This window comes from Liolophura sinensis, chromosome 9, assembly GCF_032854445.1.
Source record: "Liolophura sinensis isolate JHLJ2023 chromosome 9, CUHK_Ljap_v2, whole genome shotgun sequence".
Lineage (NCBI taxonomy): Eukaryota > Metazoa > Mollusca > Polyplacophora > Chitonida > Chitonidae > Liolophura > Liolophura sinensis.
In genome coordinates this window covers 10,269,138-10,296,142 of record NC_088303.1, presented here as the reverse complement: position 1 = coordinate 10,296,142, position 27,005 = coordinate 10,269,138, and the positions used below count along the sequence as shown (strand labels likewise).

The window sequence follows — 27,005 nt, the reverse complement described above, 5'->3', positions numbered from 1 at the left end:
CACCAGCGAAGACTGTGGACAGTGTGATATGTAGCAAATGGTCAGAGATTGTGTTCTAACTGTTCATGTGCTCTCTAAAATCCAATGTGTACAAAAAAATACACAAGATGTGTACCACAGGCACACATTAATTTTAACAAATTTACACAGAAAAATCAATGTGTATGTTGCATGTGTCATCTTTATTTACCAATATATTTAATGTTTATCTGTGATGCTCATCTTGTTTACATCGCGTGAATATGCTTGAATCATGGCAAATTGTACTCCCACTAGCATAACAGCTTCAGCATAATTATGTAAAATGCAGTGATATTTAAACCAATTTATTAGACGTTAATGGTCTTGAAATAATGAAAAAGCTCTGTTATCATCAATTTATAATACCAAACCTAAAAATAAATTTCACAAAGACGTGATTCAATTTACTTTGATAAATTCTGAAAGAGGCCTTATGGTCATTTGATAGCAGACGACGTTTTCTGAGTACAACACACTTACAATTAAAAGAATTATTAACGATTTAATTTAACAATTTTTGGCAAATCAGAGCGGCATATGTAAATTCGACTATTCACCCCAACGGGTTATTCATGAGACAGGCACGGCGCAGAGAATTTCGGACATCGACGTCAATAAAATATTCAGATGGAGGCGCCTAATGGGATCTCCAAGGGGTTAAATCAAACTGCTGAATCGTCGAACAAGCCACTCGCGCGTTCCTGTGAAGTATACAAAGCACAGGAGAAACGTTTAAAGGAATATGATCACACAAGAGTAATATATATTTAAGCCAATTGGCGGTACATAGAATATAAGTGGCGATGCTAAAACGTTTGTGTTTGTTTGTAGTATTTTTCCCCACTAAGATAAGTGACCTCAGTGTTAAATTTTAATGGTCACACAACGGTAATACTAAGACGTGTATGGCTCTGTATTACCCAAATTTAGATACACTGCACAGTGTAATGACATTTGTTAGTAAAATTTACAGACTTAAATACCATGACCGTGTTAACCAGACTTAGATACACTGTAACGACATTTACCTCTACGTCATCCTGACACAGATCTGTCACACTATCACCGTATATAGTAATAAATGACCTGTATTTGAGCATGCTAGCATGGAGGAAGGGAAAATATGCCCAACGAAATTTCCCTGAAATAAACCAGTTTATTGTTTGGACTTACGTTTGAGGAGCAGGCAAAAGGAAAGCAGCAGGCTGTATGGTGTCAAGGTCAAGGTTGTTACAGAGGACTTCTGCTAGAGTCACCCCTCGAATCTGAGTCAGCTGGGCTGAAAAATGAACAATGTTTGTGTAGTTATCATCAACTTTCAAGCAGCCTGCCGTAAAGTCTTTTTCATCTGTCTGAAATTCCTAAAATCAAGCGTTAGATTTTACTGCACAAGTAAAGTATGTCCATCAGAATGTTAGCATTATATTTCGGTATTCAAAGGCCTTTACTTTTCTATTTTGTTTTATTTTTTCTTTATTCTTTTTTATTCTTTATTTTACATCTAAGCCAAAGTCCATTCTCTACAATGTTATTAATAGAATGGAATGGTGGAAATCTATGGGCACGCTTACCAGCTGTAAAAGCCTGTGGTGACTCATTCGTCTCGTACCAAAACCTGTCGCCCTTTCGGAAATTACTAAACTGCTGTCCTAAGATTTCGGCGAACAAAGGCCCCACAGCAGCACCGCCTTCACGGGTCTCGCACAGGGCCCCCGAGTAAAGGTCGATGTCTTCAGGGTCGCTGAATTAGAAATGAATTTCCAGTTGCTGACAGAGCCTGATTTGCGTGGGTATAAGAAAGGTATTCTGACCGACAGACGAAAATAATTTTCACTGATGATTGACCGATAAGAATAATGATTCACCGATCACTGACCGATAACAATAACGGCTCATGCAGTCGCTGCTTGAAGTGCTTCAAAATATCGTTAAAACTCACCTGGATTTTGGTTGCTCGTTGTAAGAATTCATTGTAAGAAACCGACAGCAAATCATTTGATAGAGTATCATTGAAGCATAAATTTTAGCTAGCAATTCACTAGAGTAAAGATGTATGTTGAACATTTTCACTCAATATCATGGATGTAACAAATACCACTTGGACGGGGTTATATTGCGTTCTCCCATACATTGATATACAAGTACCAAATATAGTAATAATATAAAAATATTTTTAAAAATGTCCAAAATGAAAATACGCCCGTAATAAAAAAAATCCAGTGTAGGATATACTGATTGTTGCAGGTCTAAATGACATGTATTCCACGACCATCATCTCTCCTTTTTTGAAATCCAAAACAAGGTACTTTTAATGCTATAGAGTCGTTAATTTACCAGCTGTTAATCAGACAGGAAGTAAGCTTACTAATCAGTCATTTCTATAAATGTTGCTATATTGGGACATGTATACATGTAGGTGTGATTTTCTGTCAAACCTTAACTATACTTTGGCTAAGCAGAGTTGTGCTGAATTGGTGAATGACTGATTGGCATGTCTTGGTTTTAGAGAACATGAAAAGTCTCTGTTCAATGGTGGAACTAAGACACAGGAGAAGAGAGGCGATTTCACTTCTGACCTCGATCGCCAGGATAGATTTGGAAGTACATGAACTTTGGCGGAATGACTGGGATAAGAGAAAATTTGGTGTTCAATCTGAACAAACTGACATAGGCTACGTCTGAGGTATAATGGCCTCTTTTTTTTCCTCACACTCACCCATACACGCTTTCCAGCGTTTTGGTTAAATTGTCCGGGATACCGGGCAGGCCAGCCGAGAAAGAAGTACCAACTGGCAGATTGAACTTTCGCCTCCATTCGTTATAGGAAGGTATCCCATTATCGCGGCCACGCTGAATATTGAACGCCGCCAAATCCATGCCGTTACCGCGAGCCGTCTCGAAGAGGCGATTGGTCAGATCAAATTCGACGAAGGGGTCCATGTTCTGGCTGGGGTCCGCCAGTAGGCCCCTCATGAGTCCTTGTTCGTGCATCACGTATAAGTTTGGACGAAAAAAAAGGCTTCCTAGTGTCAACGCTGGCGTGCTTCCCTGTGAGTAGTCCCTAGGGAGAACACGGAAAAGAGGGGAGACCAGTGTGTGACCGAAACGCATAGCAACTGACGCTGTGACGCTTGTGGTAGCCGGGTTCACGTTCTCATCGTACTGGTCATAGAAACCACTGGAAAGAACGCTCAGATTGTATTTAGTCATGATGTCATTGCCAAGCACGATTGGAAGCCACTCCTTATAGGAGATATGCTGGATTAGAGCAGAAACAATCCGTCTAGTTTCCTGGTAGAGAGTCTCGTCCTTCCACGAGGGGTTCAAAGAAGCTAGTTTTGTGGCTATTCTGTTGTGCTCTCGGACCCATACCGTGTGTACGCCTATCAGATGAGACACTTCGTTAACTCGAGGATCGCCTGTGATAAAAACATTTGTGAAAAAACAGCTTGATAGTTATAGCTGAAGGGTACGGTGTGGCATGTCAGTCTAACAAATACGACATATGATAAAATATGAGAACATAACAGAGGTGCACTTGGGCATGAGAACCAATGGTGGAAACTTAGCAAAAGGGTATAATAACGCATGACAACCTAGGAACGGTATATATGTATAAATTTTAGACCTACAGTAAGCCCAGTAAGTAGATGTGGTCATGGGCATCTAATAAGAGAACAGTGGAATCCAGAAAGGATGTGTTAAGTGACATGGAAACTTACCTGCACTAAACAAATTGAATCCCCGCTTCGCGGCCAGTGGGTGGTTATTACAATTGTATGGTAGCTGATTGGGCTCTGATACCACAAGCTTGCCTGTAATTATAAAGTTCTTCACATGGCAATGACTACTTATAAATTTGGCAAATAACTGATGTGTAAAATACTGCATTACTTACTTGTATTTTGCACTTGCTAATTTAACCATTACATTCCAAGACCAATTTTGTTGCGATTTTGACATCCTACAACTCTTTGATAGACTCATAAGCCATGTACACCGTTATTTATTTTGTTCTCATCTCATTTTGCTTCACAATGATGAATTGCATGACCTACCCTCAGAAATGTCTACAAGTATTGGTAAGTGTAACATATACATGGTTAAAATACTTCCGAAAATGGAACTACTATGTTATATTTTTACCTCCTGAAAATGTTCGCAAAGACTTAGCGTTTTCCTCAGTGACACCATACACAGCGCTTCCATCAATAAAGGAGGTTGCCGAGTTCAACTGTTCACGACGCCCTGCAAAAGCAACACAGGGGGATCAAGGGAGATAATTCAAACAATCGAGTGAGTTCAAACCGCGGGGAAAATGATTGAAATGAAATAAAACGTGTCCTTGTAGAACTAATAAGCCACTGCATTGCACCTAATTTTAGCACTGCATTTTCTATTCACATGTGGAAACGGTTTCCAGCATTGCACATATACCGCTAATAGCTCATAACTATGAGTCAAATTCTTTGTGTGTGTTGTTAATGTGGCAAGTTACTCATAGGCTTTTATTACCACGGCACCTCTGACTGGTCCGAATGTTGTCCCACGGGATTCAGATTAGTATAGGCCTATTCGAAATATCGAAAGGCTCGTAACTAAGCCAAGACTGAATTAATTTTGCACTGTACATCAACATGAATTATGTTTTAGATACATGGTCGAATGGTACCGTAAAGCTTAGTTAGTTTCAGAACTCAGACAAGCGAACTGTTTTAAGCACACCGAGGCGTTCTAAGACAAACCCTAGGACCTAGAGAGATGTCTGTGCGGTCAAAGGGCCTCCCTGGATCATCGTTTTAAAGCGTTATTCTAACCTTCAATAATCGGCCGCTGACCAGCGAGGCCGCAGCCTTCGCTGGATCGATTCTGCTCATACGTGAGGAGGCTTGTCAGGTACCAGGAAATTGTTCGCGCTGGTTTCCCGCTCTTATGACCCAGGAAAATCTCAGTTCGTAAGACGACAACAATTCTGTTTGCGTTAACCTGGCGAGAAATATTTTTTGTGAACACACATTTCGTGTGATCACAAAAAAGTCATACCAGTTTTGCAGTCGATATCTGTTGCCTCCAGAGACCTTAGGAAGCCTAGGCAGCTTCTTCCCACAGAGCGATAAGGGTCGTCGTCAGCCAGGTCTATGTTGAAACATTCGGACGGGGGTCTGTAACAAGATAGTTTGTTGGTGTAATACTGAGACTTTCGGATGACAGTTTGTAAAAAGAAAATTTTTAGTGTAATATTGAAACACCAGAACGGGGGTCTGTAACAAGACAATTTGTTGGTGTAACACTGAGACATTCGGATGGGCGTATGTTTTTATCGTAATATTGAAACGTTTGAACGTGAGTGTGTAACAAAACCATTTGTTAACAGCGTGCAGAATTTCTGGTAATTTCTTGTAATCCAAAACTATATTAGGGAACTTTCTCTGTCCAGTGTGGTTTAAAATCATAACCAGTCACTGATTCATTCACATCTTTCTTTGCTAATCGACAACTGAATAAATTCGGTATAATTAAAGACCTATAGTTTTACGTTTCATTTAAGTTTGGACTGGTTAAAAGTCTAAACCGCCCCGATTCTCACACGAAAAAGGAAGGATTTCTACTGAGTGCAGCCATATAGCATTTTGATGTGTTTTTTTTTTATGAAAACACGTTTATCATGAAAAGACGTTAACGTTTTTGGATTCGCAAACAAAGAAGGCATTGCAAGCACGGACAGCGTAAACTTCGACCGACATGGTCATTCACACTGCAAACACAGTGGTGATGAAACACGAAAAAAAAATCAGAATAATCAGTAGCAATAACTACAACAGCCATCTAATATCATGTGACCAAGCTACGAATCACTGGTTTGTAATTCTGGTTCTGGGTACTCACGCCTTCTTCGATAAGTTGCAACAGTCTACTCTCGCTGATTTAAAGCCTGCAAAAATAATGGCGACACAGGTACATATTTTTACTATAAAGAGACGCGTACACATATTGGCTATAGAGAGGGAGTTAGGTACATTTAATGGAAAGGCAGCTGTGAAGAAAGACACGGGGATGATAAGTCCATACTTAAATGTCTTGAAACCATTTAACATGTACGTTAATGTTAAATGTATGCACCAAGATATAGCTGTTCCTAAATTGTTTATAGGATTGTTATTTATTTAAGTCATTTCCGTACATGATGAAAAGCGGTGTACAATAGTATGCACATACCGTAAGCGTCAAATGTTTCGTTTCCACTCAATTATAAGTTAACTATCAAGTGATAATTTGTAATTTTGATAGACGACCATTGAGCAGTTCAGTTAAAGATCGCCCTTGTTGACAATTACCTGAGGCTGGGGCACGATCTGTGATCAGGTGAGCCACAAACTGACCCCAAGCTACGAAGAAAAAACTTTTTGTCTCAGCGTTTGAGGAAGATGGTCCCTGTTGATGAACTTTTCGGCTGATCTCACGTGCACTGGGTAGCAATTGGCCGCTCTTGGCAGTGCATCTTGGGAAATCATCCAAACCTTCCGGGCTTGGGTCTGAAAAGTGGCACACACTTCCACGATTAGCACCCCAAAATATACAAGCATTCTTTATTTGTTTTCCATTATTTCTATTTTTTCATTGATTTTATTTTTTTTCGCACATGGAAAACTGGTGTATAGACTGAAGCAGACTACTGATACATGCCAACTACTTCATAAATTATGCCTGTATTTCTGAAAGCAAGATTATCACAAATAAAGTAGCAAAAGTTGATTTTTAAAACGAGACGTTAGTGGTAAAACACAAGTATATTTCAGCCCCAGGGCGTGGACATGTAACTAATGAGTCCACTTGTGTCTGCATTATTTAAATCAACAATGTTTAACACAATCAGTAACCGGACAATGAGAAACTAATCTCCACCTTGTCCCCATCACCAACTATTAGGGAAATCGACATGGTGGCAAATTTATGTCTGCTAAGGTTCACCCTTATGTCGACATTCTTGGAAAATTGGGCCCGTCCGCTCAGCGTCAGTTCATTAGGTTAATAGGCTAGATTGTTCTCACAAATGCTCCATTTTGATCTCTCCAGTTTTTACAGAGAAGATACTGTTTATCTTTCTGACGAGCAATAATGCCCTATAGATTGACGTGGCCACAGAGCTATTTTGTCTCCTACCACAAGCTTCATTGGAAGCTTTTGGACTCTATCATAACGTTAATGGTTATTCGCTAGAGTACAAATGCGGGTCACAAACCTTGCTCGTAAGCTGGAGGTATTTCTCTTGCGAAAGGGGTGAAAGCAGCGCCGCGTAGCGGATGAGCCTTGTTATTGCACACACCGTCAAGAGATCTGTATTTGCTTGATGGACAGGATTCAGGAGGCTTGAATGGACACTCTATACCAGTCAGTGCCAAAGCTTCAGACAAAGATACGCTCCCTCCACTTTTTCTGTACCCCAAAGTTAAAAGGATAAAAAGCCAAAAAAAAAACTTAGAGAATATTGCTAAACATGTCAGTATGCATATCACCTCATGACCAATGGAAAACAGTTGCCTTCACATGTAGTCTTTGATGAGTAAGACTCAGGATAATAAGTCTTATTTCTTATAATAGTCTTATTTCAACAATACAATGTATTAATGCAGATTCAGGAGGTAAAAGAAAAACAAATGGTTGTCCTACCTGAGAAGGTAAGACAGCCAATTAACCAATCTGCTTTGCTTCTCAATTTCCGCTGCTCTGTCAGGCGTTTCTTCAAACAGAGCAGCTGTTACAGTAGTAAGATCCTCAGGCAATATGTCGATTTCTGCAAAGGGAGATGAAAGGAGCATTAAAAGCTTCACTATTAACCAATTCATCAAGATTACTGAAATGATTACCTAACGATAAAATTTACATTCACTGATAATAAAGATAGACCAGTATGACCAAATACACACTTCAGATTTACAACCACTGATAATCAGACACCAGTACGACAGAATACAGCACAACCGGTTACAGTTCAGATTTACCCCTACAGATAACCAGATACACCAGTTCGACCGAATACAGTACGACCGGTTACACTTCAGATTTACCCCTACAGATAATCAGATACACCAGTATGACCGAATACAGCACGACCAGCTACACTTCAAATTTGTCATCACTGATGGTCAGATACACCAGTACGACCGAATACAGCACAACCAGCTACACTTCAAATTTGTCACCAGTGATGGTCAGATATTCCAGTACGACCGAATACACCACGACCAGCTACACTTCAAATTTGTCACCACTGATGGTCAGTTACACCAGAACGACCGAATACAGCACGACCAGCTACACTTTAAATTTGTCATCACTGATGGTCAGATACACCAGTACGGCCGAATACAGCACGACCGGTTACACTTCAGATTTACCCCTACAGATAACCAGATACACCAGTACGACCGAATACAGCACGACCGGTTACACTTTAGATTTACCCCTACAGATAACCAGATAAACCAGTACGACCGAAAACAGCACGACCGGCTACACTTCAAATTTACCACCACTGATGGTCAGATACACCAGTACAACCGAATACAGCACGACCGGTTACACTTCAGATTTACCCCTACAGATAACCAGATACACCAGTTCGACAGAAAACAGCACGACCAGCTACACTTCATATTTACCACCACTGATAGTCAGATACACCAGTTCAACCGAATACTGCACGACCAGCTACATTTCAAATTTACCACCACTGATAATCAGATACAATAGTACAACCGAATACAGTACGATCAGCTACACTTCAAATTTGTCACCACTGATAGTCAGATACACAAATATGACCGACTACAGCACAATCGGTTACACTTTACGTTTACCCCTACAGATAATCAGATACACCAGTACGACCGAAAACAACACGACCAGCTAGACTTGTGGTTTAAATCTACCAATTACTGAAGATTAGTACAATAGGGTTTTTTAATAGGAAAATAATAAAATTTACCACTGATACACTGTCTCAAGAGGTTTTGGAACTTACAAGCGCCATTATCACCGGATCTTTTGCAATTATACATGTACTTCAGAACAAGTGAACCGATTCGTGGTTGACTTAGCTCCACTGTTGAATCATCTGATTGACTGTAACCAAAAGGCTACCAACGTCTAAAGGGAGTGGGGAAAAGTTACATACACTGTTTGACCTATCTGACAAATACAACTCAGATAAATTACATGTACACTATGGTGTACCTGGGTTTGGACTTTATTTCATACCTTTGTGATTTCAAACCCAATATAATACGACGCTTTATAATTCTTACACCAATGCAGTAACCGTGAGTTCAAGTCTAGCTCATGCTGGCTTACTCTCCGGCCGTACATGGCAAGGTCTTGCAGCAACCTGCGGATGGTCGTGGTTTCGCCCTGGTACTCCCCGGTTTCCTCCCACCATAATGCTTGCCGCCGCCGTATAAGTGAATGTCCTTGAGTATGACGTGAAACACCAATCAAATAAATAATACATATATGAATAAATAAAGAAATAAATAAAATATAATTTTTAAAGAAACTTACTAGCTTCAAATCTTTCCTGGTACAGTTTGTCCTCGTTGTTCACATTGTCTTCGGCCTGCTTCGTCAGATTCTTTATGTTAACGTTAGGTTTACAGTCAGAAATCTGGAAATGGAAAGCGCTTGTAAAAATTGGGCCTTGGTGAGTTAAAACCTATGTCTGAACATTTACTATCCAAATTTTCTTCCCACACCGTGTAACTTCCACACAAAATGAACAGCAGTGCGAATATCTTGAAACGACTGGTACAAAAAGTGCATAGGAAAGATAGGTTTTATTAGTTTTGAAGTTTTGCAATAGGATTGGGAGTAATACTTAATGTTGGTTTAATTTTTATACACTTTTGCACACCGGCTCATATACACACCAAGGTTTGCACGAAGCAGTCCATTTAAAACCATGTTATTCTCAATTTAGGATACCACGCTTTGAAGGACAAAGGTTTGGAAGGTCCTCCTTAATTTTACACGACAGGCGGTATATGGTGCCCGCCTTGAACGTGTCATGCGTGTGTTAAGAGTGTTCGCTTTGTACACGTCAAGCGTAAATTTAGAATACCCAATCGGGTTAGTTCCCAACATGTAAGCGACTAGCGCCTGATTAGAGTGCCCATCTTGTAAATGGCAGACCTCGGTATAGAGTGTCTATCTTGTAAATGACAGACGTATGTATAGAGTGCCCACCATGTAAGCGACAGGCGTTGGTTTAGAGTGTCCGCCTTGTACGTGTGACTTTAGACTGGATAATACACTGCTTGAATTCGTATCACAATTTGTTACTGATTGTTTCAGTTCAACTTCTCAGTTCATAATGTTGCTAAAAATGACAACAGTTTAACATTAATTGAAAAAAGAATGAATTTTAATAAAAAAGAAATTAACTTACGGCTATGAGCACTGACATGAGCACTCCAACGACCCAGAGGCACCTGAAAATGAAAGATTATATACATGTAGCTCGTCGCAGACGCCCGTGACTTTTCGCGCGATACACCTGGTTCTAAACAGCTATATAGCTAAGGAGGTGAACCAATTAGCTTATAAAAAGAGACAGCTCTTAAATTGTTTGAACTGTGTCTAAATCACTTCCATCAACAAGTCGACCTAGCCAGGAACTATTATTCGCCAATAATGGTGCCTCTTGCTCAAAAGATTTACTATACAAACAAGCCAAAGTATGTCCGGACATTATTTGTACTGGTACATGTACATGGCACATTGAATTGAAACTCAACAGTTATTCTTGGTAAAAGACGACCGGAATAGAAAGAAAGAGGGTGAAACATGTTGACGTTCCAATAACAAATCTTAAAGGCAATGCAATTAAATATTTTCTGAGTGATATTCATTTTTTTTAATATTCCCTTGATTTTTCAAAACAGTTGATTAAATGCACGATATATTGGTTACTGATTAAATGTATAATATGTAATAGTATAATAAATACACAGGTAGAGCGTGAGAAAGATATCGATGTCGGTCTCTAAATGAGATGGAAGATCTAAATGCTTAAAACAACCACTCACAGAGAAGATCTAAATGCTTAATACAACCACTCATAGGAAAGATCTAAATGCTTAAAACAACCACTCACAGGGAAGATCTAAATGCTTAAAACAACCACTCACAGGGAAAATCTAAATGCTTAAAACAACCACTCACAGGGAAGATCTAAATGCTAAAAACAACCACTCACAGGGAAGATCTAAATGCTTAAAACAACCACTCACAGGGAAGATCTAAATGCTTAAAACAACCACTCATAGGGAAGATCTTAATGGGAAAAACAAACACAATCAAGATCACTTAGAGGTAAGATATAACCATAGTTGCAACAGTTTTCACTGTTCACGGGAAGAGGCAAGGAATGTTTAGGCAAATAAATGAAATCAGTATCCAAATCGTGTATCATGCTAGTTCATAAGTTGTCATTAATAAGAAATATGTATGTCAGCTGCACCATCATTGCAATTGTTCACATGTCCAACATGGCGATAAACCCCTAAAACCGGGTGAAAAGGAATAAAGAAACAACCCTGAAGCAAATCGCCGGAGTTAATTATTTTTGAACAACTGTCATCTCTTGTGTAAACAGTGACAACTCTGGGGAAGTTTCGTTATCACTTTTATCAAATGTTTTCTTTAAAAGCCTTCAAACTTTGATAATTCAGCCTTTATTCAGATGACAGCTTCAACCCGTGCCTAAACTGAGGACAGCTTGTTATCTCCCTTTTCATTAAGTCAGAAAATAATAATATATATTCTGTCATATGTTTTGAACGTATATGGGGTAACGTGTGTGGAACTGAAAGCCAGGCTATTCAGCCTTTAATATTTGTGGCGTGGGTTACATTTTGGTGGTAACCCTCACCACACTAGCACTAGAACGTGCATTGACTCGTCCATGTCTGGTACGTGACAAATGTAGGCAGGCTGTCACAGGGTCATGCCTCATTATTAAATGTGTTCGAAAGGACTTGTCAGTTACAATAGACGCTCTCCACAAAAGATTAAATGACTCGAGGTCAGATAGACTCGAGTGATTCACCTGAAACTTTTTTTGTTCATTTTTCAGTCTTTTTCAGAATTACCTGACACAAGAAATGTTGTACAAATAAAACTGTGACAGCTACAGTATTCCAAAATCAGAATTGATCAACCGGATGTCAGCTGTTAAGAAAACTGATATACAGACATGTGAAAGAGGTTTTCACATTCCGGAACTGTCTTCCACCAAAGTGTACATACACCTATCTGCTTGTCACGCGACGAAAAGTTCTTTGATCTTTGATTTTCTTTGATCAAGAGGCCGATGTTCCCAAAGAACCAACACTTTGACTCATGAGGTAGTGGCCCCAGCTCTTTCAAAAACAACAAAATAGATTTTAAAAAATCATTTATTATCACCTACATGTATAACTGGCAAGTGCAGTTACCCACACTTCAAGTGTTTTTTTTCTTCACCAACGCCAAAACAACGCTCACTTCCCTCTACATCAATAGAAGTCACACATAGTTTTAGCTTGAGAAAAGATGGCTACGCTAAAATTGAGATATACGTTATAGGTTTATGTTTTAAATCTTAGAACTGTCTTTAAATTCAATTACAACATCGACAATTAGCTTTAAGTCCGTATTCAAATTCAAGTGTAAGACTTTAAGAGGTAGTATTAAGTCTGACAGAAGAGTAAGAGAGTTTGAAGATTCTGAGGCCTAGGAAATCGTTATAACCTCAACAGCCCTGCTAGTTGTAGTCTGTTCTAATGAGCATTCATTTTTCATAATCTGGAGAAACAACTATTATTCACTTCTCCAGTTCAAAAGTAAAATCCAAAACCCACACAACCATGAAACATTTGCAATTCTACTACACAGTACTACATACACCTTACGATGAACCCAGCGTAATCGGTCTAAATTGTCAAATTTGTGCCAGCCTAATGTGTTGTGCTTTCAACTTTTTTTTTACGCTTTCCGTAGGGGCAGAACATGACACATGTAACACTATGGACTCATGCCGTATGCATACAATGGCCTATTTTGTATGAGCTAGTTTAAAATCCTGAGCACAAATCCGTGGCACAATTCCGAGGTAGAGATCGATTAAGTTATAAACATCACTTCTTCATTCCAACACCATCACCGCGCATCACATTCGTGTTTCGTGATTCTTATTTTAGTGTATTGAATGTGTTTTAATGGTAGGGTTAACTACCGTTGTCTTGGTTTCAGTGGTGCAGTAAGAAGAGTGTGATTTACGAAGGCGCAGAGAGGGAAGATTTATCTGCCAGTCAGATGGGGATAGGTTGATAAAATTAGGGAAGTATTGAATTTCTATGTTCTCAGTTAAAATACTGGAGTTGTTCGAGCGAAACTCAAGATAATGGAGATTGATGGACGTCGTAAAATGCATATGGCATACCAGTAGCTGTTACCTGTACCGGTATGTAGCTTGTTACCTGGAAAATCAGTTAGGAGAAGCCTGACTGTTGACAACTCTCATAGCCACAATGTATACTTGAAACAACGAATGACACAACAATCTCGTGAACCGACAGATGAAATAAAAGTTACAAAACAGAGCCAAATCTACACACCTGACCATACACCTTCATACGTAAGAATATGTTGTCGTCCCTTTCATATCATAAATACCAATTAGAGTTGAACAGCAGATGGGAATATTCACGATTTATACTTCATGGGTATACCGGAAAGCAGTACTGTACTCTAGTGTCACATGTGGGGCTACACTTCTTCACTTTTCTCTCAGCATTTGTTAGGACAAACATAGACCATAGCCATCTCTCTACATGTACATCTCCTGATTATCTCACTCTTTATTTGTTATTTACCTTCCCACAGTTTGTCCCATTATGTGCACAGTGAGTTCATTCACTGTTTATACGCACAAATATTACAATGTTTAACTCATACATGCAGTCATTCAAACACGATGTCTATACATGTGCGTCCCTTCAGTCTGCTTTGTATCCTCAGCATGATTTTACTTTCAAACACCATTAATAACGTGTTTACAATTACCGTCTTGACCACGTGATTTGTACACGAGAGGAGTGGGCACTGGTGCAATGTAAAAAGAGTTACTCAGGATTCGCTCGGTATTATCTCGCTTTGACACACATGTATCAACTTTTTCGCTCTTATTAATCATTTACAGTGACAGCCTTTGAGCTTGAGGTATAATATCTGTTCAGTAAAATTTAACAATAAGACCTAATGAAACGCGTGTCACATTTTATATGTGTACCTGTAGGACCAACTCGGCGCCGGTGTTCCATGCTCTCCACTCGGGTATAACGGGCTGTAGTTTTTACCTGACATACCTACATGTACTTAACATATTATTTCCATGAGCTTAAAGTATCCGATGAAAAGACAAATAGATGGTTTACTTCATTATTATGACTCAAAAATGCGTTATTTTGGCGCCTTACCTGCATTTCTGAAGTTCCGGTAAATTATAGCTTGCTGCCACAGGTACATTTGAATATCTTAATTTGATATTTAAATTATTGATAAGCATTCAAGTATGTTAGCAAAGCTCTGGAGATACAACGGTGTCCTGTCTTCTGTACGAATGATAAAATAAATACAAGAAACACAAGCCAAGCTCTTCAGTTGGACATGAGAAGGTCTGACTGTGGTCTACAGACGGTCGCGGCTTTCCTCCGGTCTCCTGCCCGGTTTACTTCCATCATAACGCTGACCACCCTCGTGTAAGTGGACTATTCTTGAGTACGGCGCAAAACCCCAATCAAATAAATAAAAAAAATAACATAAGCCAAGTTCTTCAAAATATAGTAGAAACCTACCTCATGCTGAGTTCGATCCTTTAACAAAGTGAGGTGAAATATAACAGAGCAGGACGCAGTGTTGAGTGGATGGCGCTTCCGAAGATGTCAACTGCTCAAAAGCCACTGACGTTTTATAGCCCTGATCTGAAGTATAAAATCACGTAATATCAAAAGAGATTTGATCTGCCTGTCAAATTGCTCCGTATTCCACGCTATTTGCATACTCACAGTCCATTCACTCACGTAGGAGGCCCAGTAGGTCTATTCAGGCAGCAAAGAAAGATGATGACGTACCATGTGTAATACATACATGATATAAATATCATCAAATGCAATACAAAAACTTCCTCCAAGTCGACAACAATCACCTGTATTGCGTAAATTGGTCCAGGATACGTGTTTGTCTAAAGTTCTCTCATGACTATATGTCTCCTTCCTTGTTAGTCATTATTTAAAAATAACCAAGGCTTCTTTTCTATCGGTCAGTTTATACACATGTAAGTTACACCTGCATATCAAATACGTATAAGTGAAATATTCTTGAGTGTAGCGTAAAACATCAATCAATTAATCTAATGTTACTGACACTTTTTTCATCGAAATGGCTGTTCGTTGTTACTCATTCATTAAAGCTGTCGCCACACTGTCCGGCAAATTATTTACAGCATGTCCTGCATTTTAGCTAGTAGGGAAAGAAACTATTATAATGAACATGTAATAAAAATGTTTTCATCTAAATATGTAGAATAAAGTGTTTGACAGGGCTTCTTTTCTCTGACAATGAGTAGATTCTCAAAGGCTTTTAATGGTGCGCGCAATGAGGAAGCTATGTAAAACAGCTTTAGTGTGATTAAAAAAAACAGTTAGGTGACCAACGACATTATCGATATGTAAGTAATTTCATTTGTAGGAAATATCTGAATGAACTTCCTGTCAATCTTCGCTGTGTTCTATGAGTGACAGTATATTGAAGGGCGGTATAGTCTTGGTACATATAGATAATAGAAACGATGATACTCAGACGTGTTACTCGCTATCCATTGGTGCCAAATACTACCCGTTTAAATATGCTGGCAAAATATGCATACATCTATATACTATATATAATAGCCTGACTGACCAACATGAGGAGCAAATAAAAGTGCTGAAACTGACTGACTTACAACACAGATTATTGCCAGAAACCGAATTGGTCTATTAGCCACATGTGAAATGTTTCACATGTCAACTCCAGCTTTTTAAAATGTAGCTCTGTAGGGCGTATACTATCACAGCCTTGTCCTGTTCCATAAGCTTGCTTTGAACACCTCTGCACTGCCCTTGCTGGCTTTAGTACACTACTTCTGGGCACTAAGTAATTTGTCTGGTCGTAGTCTTAGTCATCTCAGCTATCAATTCCATGTAAGTGTTCCCATGTGTCATCATTAGTAAATCCACACGAGCATGAAATTAGTGGAAAGTGGATAAATTCCAACTCCAACCGCCACGTATACAATTATCACTGCCACTATCAGATTTTTTGACAGGCATACTGGCTACTTGTCTTGGATCAGACTCGCCAGAAATGACCTTGAGGAACCCATAATCAGCATTGATCAATAAACAAATCCTCAAACAAATGAAGAAAAGATTAAATAAGACATTCAAATATGATAATTGCCATTAATGTCAGTAGTTATCTCCCTTGTATGAGATGTGAGCAGTATGTATTCAAACATGGCGGTTGGAGTTGGGATCTTATCCACTTTCCATTAGTTTCATGCTTGTTTGAATTTACAAGTGATGACACATGGCAACACCTACCTGAAATTGATAGCTGACATGACTATGACCACGGACGGACAAATTATTTGGTGACCAGCAGTAGTATACTAAAGCCAGCAAGGGAAGTACTGAGGTGTTCAAGGTAAGCTTATGGAACAACACATGGCTGTGATAGTCTACGTAATCTCAGCCCTGCAGAGCTAGTAGAAAGGTAAATGTCCATTTTATTTATTTATTTGATTAGTGTTTTATGTCGTACTTAAGAATATTTCACTTATACGACGGCGGCCAGGATTATCAAGGAACGAAACGGGGCAGAGTCCGGGGGAAACCCACGACCATCTGCAGGCTAGTAACGAATGTTCTCACGTACGGGGGGCCTCCGTGGCTCAGTTGGTTAGCGCGCTAGCGCAGCGTAATGACCCAGAAGCCTCTCACCAATGCGGTCGCTGTGAGTTCAAGACCAGCTCATGCTGGCTTCCTCTTCGGCCGTACGTGGGAAGGTCTCTCAGCAACCTGCGGATGGTTGTGGGTTTCCCCCGGGTTCTGCCCGGTTTCCACCCACCATAATGCTTGTGAATGCTCGCATAATGCTCGTATAAGTGAAATATTCTTGAGTACGGCGTAAAACAACAATCAAAAAAAAAATCTCACGTACGGTCGCAGAGGAAGCTAGCATGAATTGGATTTGAGAGGCTTATGGGTCATTGAGCCGCGCTGGTACGCTAATCACCTCGTATGTACTACCGACGCAGATTCTGTCCGCTTTATGTCGTCGAGTTTCATGTTTAACGTTTGTAATATACCGACACAGACACAAAATGACTTTTAAACTAACTTGCTGTCCTAATGGCAGGGTATCGTTTATAGACAGAGAATTGTCTTGCGTGTGAGAGTGGAATGAGGGAGGAATGCGGCTGTTAGATCGAGTAACGCTGGTAATGACTGGTTTGCGTGCAGTCAAACAGTCAATCGAGGGCCCATCGGCGTGACGATGTTACTCGTACATGGAGCAAGCCTCAGCCGAATCAACGAGGGCCCATCGGCGTGACGATGTTACTGGTACATAGAGCAAGCCTCAGCCGAATCAGCGAGGGCCCATCGGCTTTGCAATGTCACTGATACATAGAGACTATAGAACGACAGACCTTGTGTTAAGATGCATACCACTTAAGCCTATTAGAGGATCGCGATTCTAAAAATTAACAGACGAATTGACATTAATCATAAAACAGGGATTCGAGTTGTATAATATTTTGCTCACACTACAAAGCATTTTCACAAAGCACATCCGGATTATTCAGAAACGAATTTCGTTGGGCTTTTCACACACAAGTTAAGTCACACAGAACAAGCTTACGACTAATGCTTATACAGTAGGTGACAGGTAAATGAAATCTGCCGTTTTCTTACAAAACTTATTATTTACACCTTTAAACGATATCTTCAAAAGTAGATTTTTACTTTCTTAGATTATCCTCGCAGTTCCAAGTAGTGAACATTTGCACCCGATGACCCAGCTTGCACGGGGACAAGCCAGCAGCCTATAAGCTGGAGCCAATGAAGGAAGTCAAGTGCATATCATTAGTTTTACACAATAGCAATAAAAGTGACCAATGGTTAAGACTGAAATTGAAAAACATTTACAAGCTAAAAAGTTTATACTCATTAAACGGCACGATTAATTCCAATTAACAACAACTAAAGGAATGTCTGACTGTAAATGTTTAGATTGAAATAGTGACATTAAACAATGTATCACATTCATAACGCAAATCTCACTGGAATTGAAGTTGCCACCTGATGAGAAACACTAAATCGCCGTGTTATCACCATCACAACTTTATTTGGAACAACTTTAATAATTCTAAAAACACAGCTTTTTTTCTTTCTTTTTTTCAAAATACTAAATATTTAGATTCTCATATTTTTGCCATGAATTCTGCCTTTTTAATGAAAATATAACAGCTTTTTCACTTCAATTACAGTTACTTTTATCGATGTAGAGATGGAAAAGGTGTTAAGTTTGTCTATAACCAATGACGAATTCTGAGGTTTAATAGTTCTATAAATTTACCGTGATTTCACTTCTCACATACTGACACTTCCAAAGACTAAACTTGCAACACCAGAGTTATATCTAATGAAACATGACCACCAATACAAACCTAACGCATTTTTTATGAAAGAAAAATCCCCATTTCGACGGGTGTTTCTGTAAGTTTCTTTCTTTATGCGTTGTAAATGGTTTCACACAATGTCATATCTGATATTAGCCAAATAGTCGGTAGTCGTCTGTGTGTACTGTCTAACTGTTTGGGTTTTCTTCAGTGAGATTTAGAAATGTGGTGATTATCAGTCAGCAGTCACCGTTAGCAGTTTCTTACTCTGACCTCTGCTGTCTGTCTGATTTGCCTCGGAATATCACACGTCTCCTTTTATAACCCACAATTTCAGATAATGTAATGTTCGGAGTACTCAAAATCAGTGTGGAAAACACATGAGGCAAACAGTGTTTTACGAGAAAGCCTAGTGCTCGTTGCCATATGAGGAATCCAGCACGTGGAACCATTATCATGGAAAGAATTGCCAGGGTCATGGCTACAGGATTGGATAGGTTATGGACTGCTATTTTACATAAGAATAGTCTCCATTTATAAAAAGGAATGTTATTACTCAATTCTTTATAATGTTGACCAGTTAACACTAATTCACGGTATCAGGGGTATTAACTACATGCGAGTTTAAATATTACTACGCCACTCTGAAAACTTTGACTTGATTGGCTAGTTGAAGCCAAATACAATAATTTCACGACTTGGTTCTGACAAGAATGGTGTATCCGAGAGGGGAAATATTGGCGTTGTAGAGTGAGAAATAGTAAAAACTATATGCTGGCTTCTTGTTATTCAGTGCTGGTGACTTTTACCATATATACAACTATATGCATCGACAAAAATGTTTTTTTCTAATTGCACAGACGTTGTGTTGTTCACAGCCATGTTTTTCAATTCTAGTATGATTTTTAACTGAAATATATGAACTAGTTTCAAATTTGTTTTACTTCACTGATATCTGACGGTAATACGAGTTTCTTCAGAACATTTTACTGTTTCCATATAGAGATTTGATGTTGGTGGCTACAGCTTCGATAGTTCTTTAAAGGCCTTAAAATAATTTTACTTCATTTACAGAAATCTGTACGTTTGTTGGTTTCTACATCAGAAGTCTGTACATGTATTGGTTTCTACATCAGTTCTGCATACTGAATTGCGGATAAGAAACAAAATTAATTAATCCGTTGTGGCTAGGACAGAATGAGCTAGACCATAAAGGATTGTTACCTATGCAAGCAAATGCACAGCATTTAAAAGGTCTGACAGAAATACACTCCCGGCACGTAACATACAATCCCACCCGCTAATATTAGGCCCTACATTCTAGGGCTTTTTAGAGCTACATGTAGAATGCATAAGCACAGATTGGTGGAACCCACAAACTGTGACAGTTATTCTATACTTTTTGTGATCATGTGACTGAAAAATTGTTAAGTACGACGCTGAAGCACTTACTCACTGTATATTATGTTTTCATTTTTGAAACACACATGTGCATCTCCTCCTGAGCTCGTAAACGTTTACTGATTCACTGATTCTACACACGCGAGTCTTTGTCACATTTCCATGATCTAGGAAGCACTATATATAGAATACAGGCAACACGAGGTAACATATATTTACGTTTTATGCATGTATCTTGACAACTCAGGATGCAAGAACGCAGTGTATTTTGTGCTAGTACTAGCTTTAGGAAACGCATTTGTAAAATTCTCTAAAAAGAATAAAATGTCAATGGCTATTCACCATAATCTGCAACAAAGAAGGAATGAAATGTGAAAGGATTAGCAACAGTCATTAAACTATATGTAATTTTCTGAAGTCACACTACTAAATTAAATCAATTTTCCAAAACTGATACTAACTGCACCATCAGGTGTTTTAAAATAAATGGGTAGTCAGTTGTCACAGAGTGTTTCCACCAAGCTGTTTGTTTTATCATACTGACGATTGTGGGATTGGATCAGACTTGGTCGTGTATTGTGTACACCACAAGATGGGCCTCTTCTCCAGCCGTTCGTGGGATGTTCTGACAGCAGCCTGCGCGCCGTCGTAGGTTCCTACGAGCTCAGCCCGGTTTCCGCCCACCATAAAGCTGGCCGCCGTCGTATAATTTCAATATTCTTGAGTACGGCATAAAACATTAACCAAACAAACATACCACAAAAGATATGCCAAAGATCGAACGGTTACTGAAGAAAAGATCCGGCACAATGGCTTTAGTAGTCGATCAGCAGGTTTTATAGAGAAAGACAAACATCAATATGTTCAAATGCTGAAGGATTTAAGTACTTGTTTATTTTGTGCTTTGTGGAAATGACGTAAATCTACGTCTTTCTAACCCTCTAACTTCTTCTTTCTTGCTGCCTTCTTAGTCGGTCTAAATACTTCTGGTGCACTTTGCCTGTGCAACTTGTCATTTCTTGTGGCGTATACTTTTTTGTCTAACTTGTCATTTCTTGTGGCGTATACTTTTTTTGTCTAACTTGTCATTTCTTGTGGCGCATACTTTCTTTGTCTAACTTGTCATTTCTTGTGGCGTATACTTTTTTGTCTAACTTGTCATTTCTTGTTGCGTATACTTTCTTTGTCTAACTTGTCATTTCTTGTGGCGTATACTTTTTTGTCTAACTTGTCATTTCTTGTGGCGTATACTTTCTTTGTCTAACTTGTCATTTCTTGTGGCGTATACTTTTTTGTCTAACTTGTCATTTCTTGTGGCGTATACGTTTTTTGTCTAACTTGTCATTTCTTGTGGCGCATACTTTCTTTGTCTAACTTGTCATTTCTTGTGGCGTATACTTTTTTGTCTAACTTGTCATTTCTTGTGGCGTATACTTTCTTTGTCTTTGTCTAACTTGTCATTTCTTGTGGCGTATACTTTCTTTTTGTCTAACTTGTCATTTCTTGTGGCGTATACTTTCTTTTTGTCTAACTTGTCATTTCGTCTGGTTTAAACTTTGTCTGTGTAACTTGTCATTTTGTCTGGTTTAAACTTTGTCTGTGTAACTTGTTAATTATTTTGGCGTTCATCATGCTAATTTATGCTGTTGATTAAGTGCTGAGAACCGGTGAAGTACTGAGAACCGGTTAAGTGATGAGAACCGGTAAAGTGCTGACAATCGGTGAAGTACTGAGAACCGGTGAAGTACTGAGAACCGGTTAAGTGCTGAGGACCGGTGAAGTACTGAGAACCGGTTAAGTGCTGAGGACCGGTGAAGTACTGAGAACTGGTTGTGCTGAGGACCGGTGAAGTGCTGAGAACCGGTGAAGTACTGAGAACCGGTGAAGTACTGAGAACCGGTTAAGTGCTGAGAACCGGTGAACTACTGAGAACCGGTGAAGTACTGAGAACCGGTTAAGTGCTGAGAACCGGTGAAGTACTGAGAACCGGTGAAGTACTGAGAACCGGTTAAGTGCTGAGAACCGGTGAACTACTGAGAACCGGTGAAGTACTGAGAACCGGTGAACTACTGAGAACCGGTTAAGTGCTGAGAACCGGTGAAGTACTGAGAACCGGTTAAGTGCTGAGAACCGGTGAAGTACTGAGAACCGGTTAAGTGCTGAGAACCGGTGAAGTACTGAGAACCGGTTAAGTGCTGAGAACCGGTGAAGTACTGAGAACCGGTGAAGTACTGAGAACCGGTTAAGTGCTGAGAACCGGTGAACTACTGAGAACCGGTGAAGTACTGAGAACCGGCTAAGTGCTGAGAACCGGTTAAGTGCTGAGGGCCGGTATAACAGTAGGGTAGTTCCTAAGTTAATTTCCTTTTCTTAATACTGCATCAAAACATTCCGTTTAAATTTTTTACGTAAGATAGCAAGTTTTATCACCATAAAGCAGTGTTGGTGGGATTATTTCCAATGACATTCAGATAAATTAATAATAATTGTGAGTAATATCACTGATGATGAGTTTCATTTTTGTATTCATCAAACGCATACAAGTTGATGTACGCTGGTTGTGTTCACAGTTATAGTTACACCCCTGGCCCAATGACATTCATGCTAGGATTTACACCCAAAGCCTTTACAGGACGGTTAGGATTAATGTACATTTTGTGTAAAATATAACATATTCCTTCACTCCGAAACTGAAGGCATGGGTATTTTTATGAGGGGGTTCACCGCCGACCTACGACGTTACAGCTGTGTGGCTTAGCATTTCAGGTTTACAAGTAGACATACTGGATGCTTGAAGGGTATGCGTACTATATCATTTACAAGAAACTCCAGCGACCCTGTTTAAATAGGCTCGCTGCATATGCACGGCCGTGGTTTTCCTGGTTCAAGTTGTAGTCTCCGGAGGGGTTACGCTGATGATTTTGACCAATATTAAATGTTTAAAGACTTACGATAGCATTGATGTACAACTAGATTCATGCTCAATTCTGAAACAATTGGCAAAAAATTTAAGCATCACTAATGCCATTCAACTGTCGCTGGATTCTTCAGTTTTGTAGCTGTGGCTTCTGAGAAAAAAGTAGTGCTGACCTAGTTATCGCGGGTGTCTTGAACACGGCGTTTATAGAAGTTTACTGTATTCTATAAAAGAAGACAAAAAAATCACCCCTTGTACGCCAGAATGTGGAAGGAGCAAAATTTAAATTCTTCAGTTGATAAAAAAAATTGATATCATAAGATTTAATTAATTTCAATGTCTTCTCATTCCCATAAACCTTCGGCATCCCTAATGAATTTAGCACTGACTCTGACATTAGTTGTTTTGAAACTGTGCCTTGACTCACACCAGCCATTTGTGCAGTACTGTCATTTCGCTATACGTGTTATCCGATGAAATCTCAATAAAATAATAAAGTATGTTACTTTTTAGAAAGTGTGGGCATCCTGCGTTCGATTGAAATGTTTTAGCCAGGTTCTGTATTGTCCCTTAAGATCCAAACGACCTGCCTCTCTATGGCTCCTCCCGGAAAACCCAACGACCTCGTCGCTTTGTTACACTCTTCCTTGTTCAGTGAGCATTCACAAAGAAAAATGAGCGCGCATGAGAAGGCATGCTGCTAGACATAACCGAAAGAAAAAATAAATATACCACAACCTGTAAATAGAGACAACACGAAATGCAGTAAAGCATGAGAGCTTTAAGATCTTCGCCATTCTTGGAAGCGGTACTAACAAGACTCACCATTCAAAAACAGCAGAATTACTGATCGGTCTGGTGTATGTAACTAGCTAAAACGTCGTCATAATTGGTATCGGTAGACGGTGACTAATGGATTGTCATGCCTTCAGCATGACACTCCAGTGTCCGGTCTGGTGTCAGTATACTGTGACTAGGTGGGGTGTCATGATTGGTGTCATCACTATTACATCCCGGTGTCATGCCTGGTGTCGGTATACTGTGATTAGATGAGATGTTATGCTTGCTCTCTACAACATTGTATTCCAGTGTCCGACCCGATGTGAATATACTATGTCTAGGATTGGTGTCAGAATTTTTTGTTGCCTGGTGACAATATACAGTGACTAGGTGGGTTATTATGACTGCATGGCATTCCAGTGTATGGTCTGGTCTGGTATCAGTATACTGTGACTAAATTGGGTGTTATGCTCGGTGTCTTCAGCATGATATTCCCGTACCTGGCCTGGTGTTAGTGCACTGTGACTAGGTGGGTTGATATGATTGGTGCCCTCACCATGGTATTTGGGTGTCTGGCCAGGTGCCAGTATACTGTGACTAGGTGGGTTGATATGATTGGTGCCTTCACCATGGTATATGGGTGTCTGGCCTGGTGCCAGTATACTGTGACAAGGTGGGTTGACATGATTGGTGCCTTCACCATGGTATATGGGTGTCTGGCCTGGTGCCAGTATACTGTGACTAGTTGGGTTGATATGATTGGTGCCTTCACCATGGTATATGGGTGTCTGGCCTGGTGCCAGTATACTGTGACAAGGTGGGTTGACATGATTGGTGCCTTCACCATAGTATTTGGGTGTCTGGCCTGGTGCCAGTATACTGGGACTAGGTGGGTTGATATGATTGGTGCCTTCACCATGGTATTTGGGTGTCTGGCCCGGTGCCAGTAAACTGTGACGAGACTGAGTGTTATGATTGGTGTCTTCAGCATGATATTCCAGTGTCCGGCCCATTGTCAGCGTACTGTGGCCAGGTGGAATGTAATGATTGGTATCTTTAGCATGATATGCCAATGTCCGACCCCGTGTCGATATACTGTGACTAGGTGGAGTGTCATGTTTGGTGTCTTCTGCATGATATTCCAGTCCTGGTATACTGTGTTGTAATTTCATTCGTCGACATAGCATTCCAAATGCTTACAAATGTGTCAGCACTGACTATCGTATGGTACAAAGTAATGTTTTGGGATTTTGAATGAAATGTTGGAAACAACATTGAACAAAAAAGCAAAAGGATACACCTGACAAACTGTCAGCGTTTCATATGACAAGTCTCTACAAACTTGCACGACCTAATTATTTAAAACTCAAGGGAAACAATAACGAGGAATTTACGTTTCTTCTCACACACAATATTGGTGAAAAATATGTGGTCTTCAACGAAGGTTAGGCTATACTTTTGGCTATACGAGCTTCGTGGACCGCCTGTTCCCACCAAGCCTCCAACAGATAGTTCCCACCAAGGCTCCAGTAGATAGTTCCCACCAAGGCTACAGCAGATATAATCCCTGCTAAGTACTGTTTTCCCCTCTTCTGGAGCGGCTCTGGTTGCCATTACATTTATGTCAAATATTATTTCTCATCGGTTTGCGGGATTGACGTCTTTCCACACGTTACATATATGTAGTAAAGTTTGTATGACTATGCTGTTTTCTCTCTCTTGAGTTATCCCCCCTAATGGCAAAGTCTGGCCGCTTTTACTAGGCATTTGATTGACAGTAAGTATATTGGATAACAGTCAGTCCTCAAGATTTCGAAGCTGTCTCAGACCTTGTCTAAATTACCACGCTAAAATTATAACTGATCTTAGGGATGACATATCTTATCTATCACGTTTTATTAATATACATGAATTGTATGTTAAGAATTGTATAAAGCTTTGATAATCAAATTAAAGTTTAGCATTTAAGTCCAAGAATATGCCACTATTAATACTGGAAACTAAGACTTAAGTTTAAAACAGCTTCGTGACCCTGGGGCCTGAGACTGATGATTTCTGGGTATATAGGTAAACGCTTTCATGCTACAAATTAAATCTGCGACTGCACAGGTCTCCGTACATATTCAGGACGTGCACCTTGTTTCACTCCCTTTTTTCACTTCTTTTTTCAACTTACAATTTTGTATTTTTCTACTTTATGTTGATTTTATTGTTTTCAAAAATTAGACCAATAGCACTCTGCTCTATAACTGTGAAAGGTAAACGTTCAAAACTCCATAAACGGTGTCAGTGAGGTCCATAGATATTAACGCCTAAGACTAAACGTGCTAATATTTTGATTTGATTTGTTTATACACCAGTGTAGTACAAAAGAAAAAAGAACGCATATTCATAAATGTTATATACACGAAGGAGTTACGTGTAGGGCATAGGCGGGATAAAAGCTGAAGACAGGTTGTTCTATCCTGATTGAGGAAATGTAAAACCGCGCAATGGCCGATTTTTACAAGGGCTTTTGGTAAGGCGGTGATGTCAATAAACAAATTATGTATAGCGTGGCCACTCAAGCAAGATAATAAGAGAAATAACAAAAAATCGTGTGTTATGAAAATTGTCCAAGTACATCACTGTACATCACTGACTATTATTCAATTGTTTATTAAGGCTGAAAGTATGTCATCATGCTACATAATTGTGAACTGTAGACTTTTTACACGTATAATTAGTGAAACTTATGGGGATTTTTTCTGGGTGATAGAAGAATCTGTGCGTCCGTAATAAGACAGATAATACATTTAGACCTAAAAGAGGGAGAATTCACACATCACAAAACAAAGGAGAGGTGTAGTCAAGGCGATTAGAAAGTGAGACGGCACGAATGGCCCTCTTCTTGGCAAGTTGTAGGAGTTTAAAATGGGCGGAAAATGTATTATCTGAGATAATGACTTTAAACAAAACCAAGTGTGGAGTTTATCTCTTATCTCCTCTTGACATTGTATTAATAGTTGCAATGGTATCATTAGAAGAACATATAGTACTAGTGTCATGTTCAAATAAAATGAAATGGAGAATACCACTCACAATAAGAGATGTCATTAACGTAAAGAAAGAAAAGAATGGGACCGAGAA

General features: G+C 39.5%; 2 protein-coding genes across 2 annotated transcripts; both read right to left on the bottom strand.

Annotated features, from left to right (window-relative positions):
• Positions 1 to 163: 163 nt before the first annotated feature.
• LOC135475297 (chorion peroxidase-like) lies at positions 164 to 16,076 on the bottom strand. The gene is made up of 15 exons (XM_064755138.1): positions 16,058 to 16,076; positions 14,913 to 15,038; positions 10,463 to 10,505; positions 9,580 to 9,682; positions 7,690 to 7,813; positions 7,262 to 7,455; positions 6,357 to 6,554; positions 5,908 to 5,953; positions 5,065 to 5,183; positions 4,168 to 4,269; positions 3,744 to 3,836; positions 2,738 to 3,440; positions 1,593 to 1,762; positions 1,195 to 1,300; positions 164 to 722 (listed from the first exon to the last, which is right to left on the bottom strand). Exons 2-15 carry the CDS (start codon positions 14,915 to 14,917, stop codon positions 659 to 661), a joined length of 2,070 nt encoding a protein of 689 aa, XP_064611208.1. The 5' UTR covers positions 14,918 to 15,038; positions 16,058 to 16,076; the 3' UTR covers positions 164 to 658.
• An 8,198-nt stretch (positions 16,077 to 24,274) lies between these two features.
• LOC135475571 (uncharacterized) lies at positions 24,275 to 25,048 on the bottom strand. Its single transcript, XM_064755496.1, has one exon. It carries the CDS (start codon positions 25,046 to 25,048, stop codon positions 24,275 to 24,277), a length of 774 nt encoding a protein of 257 aa, XP_064611566.1.
• Between the last annotated feature and the right edge of the window lie 1,957 nt (positions 25,049 to 27,005).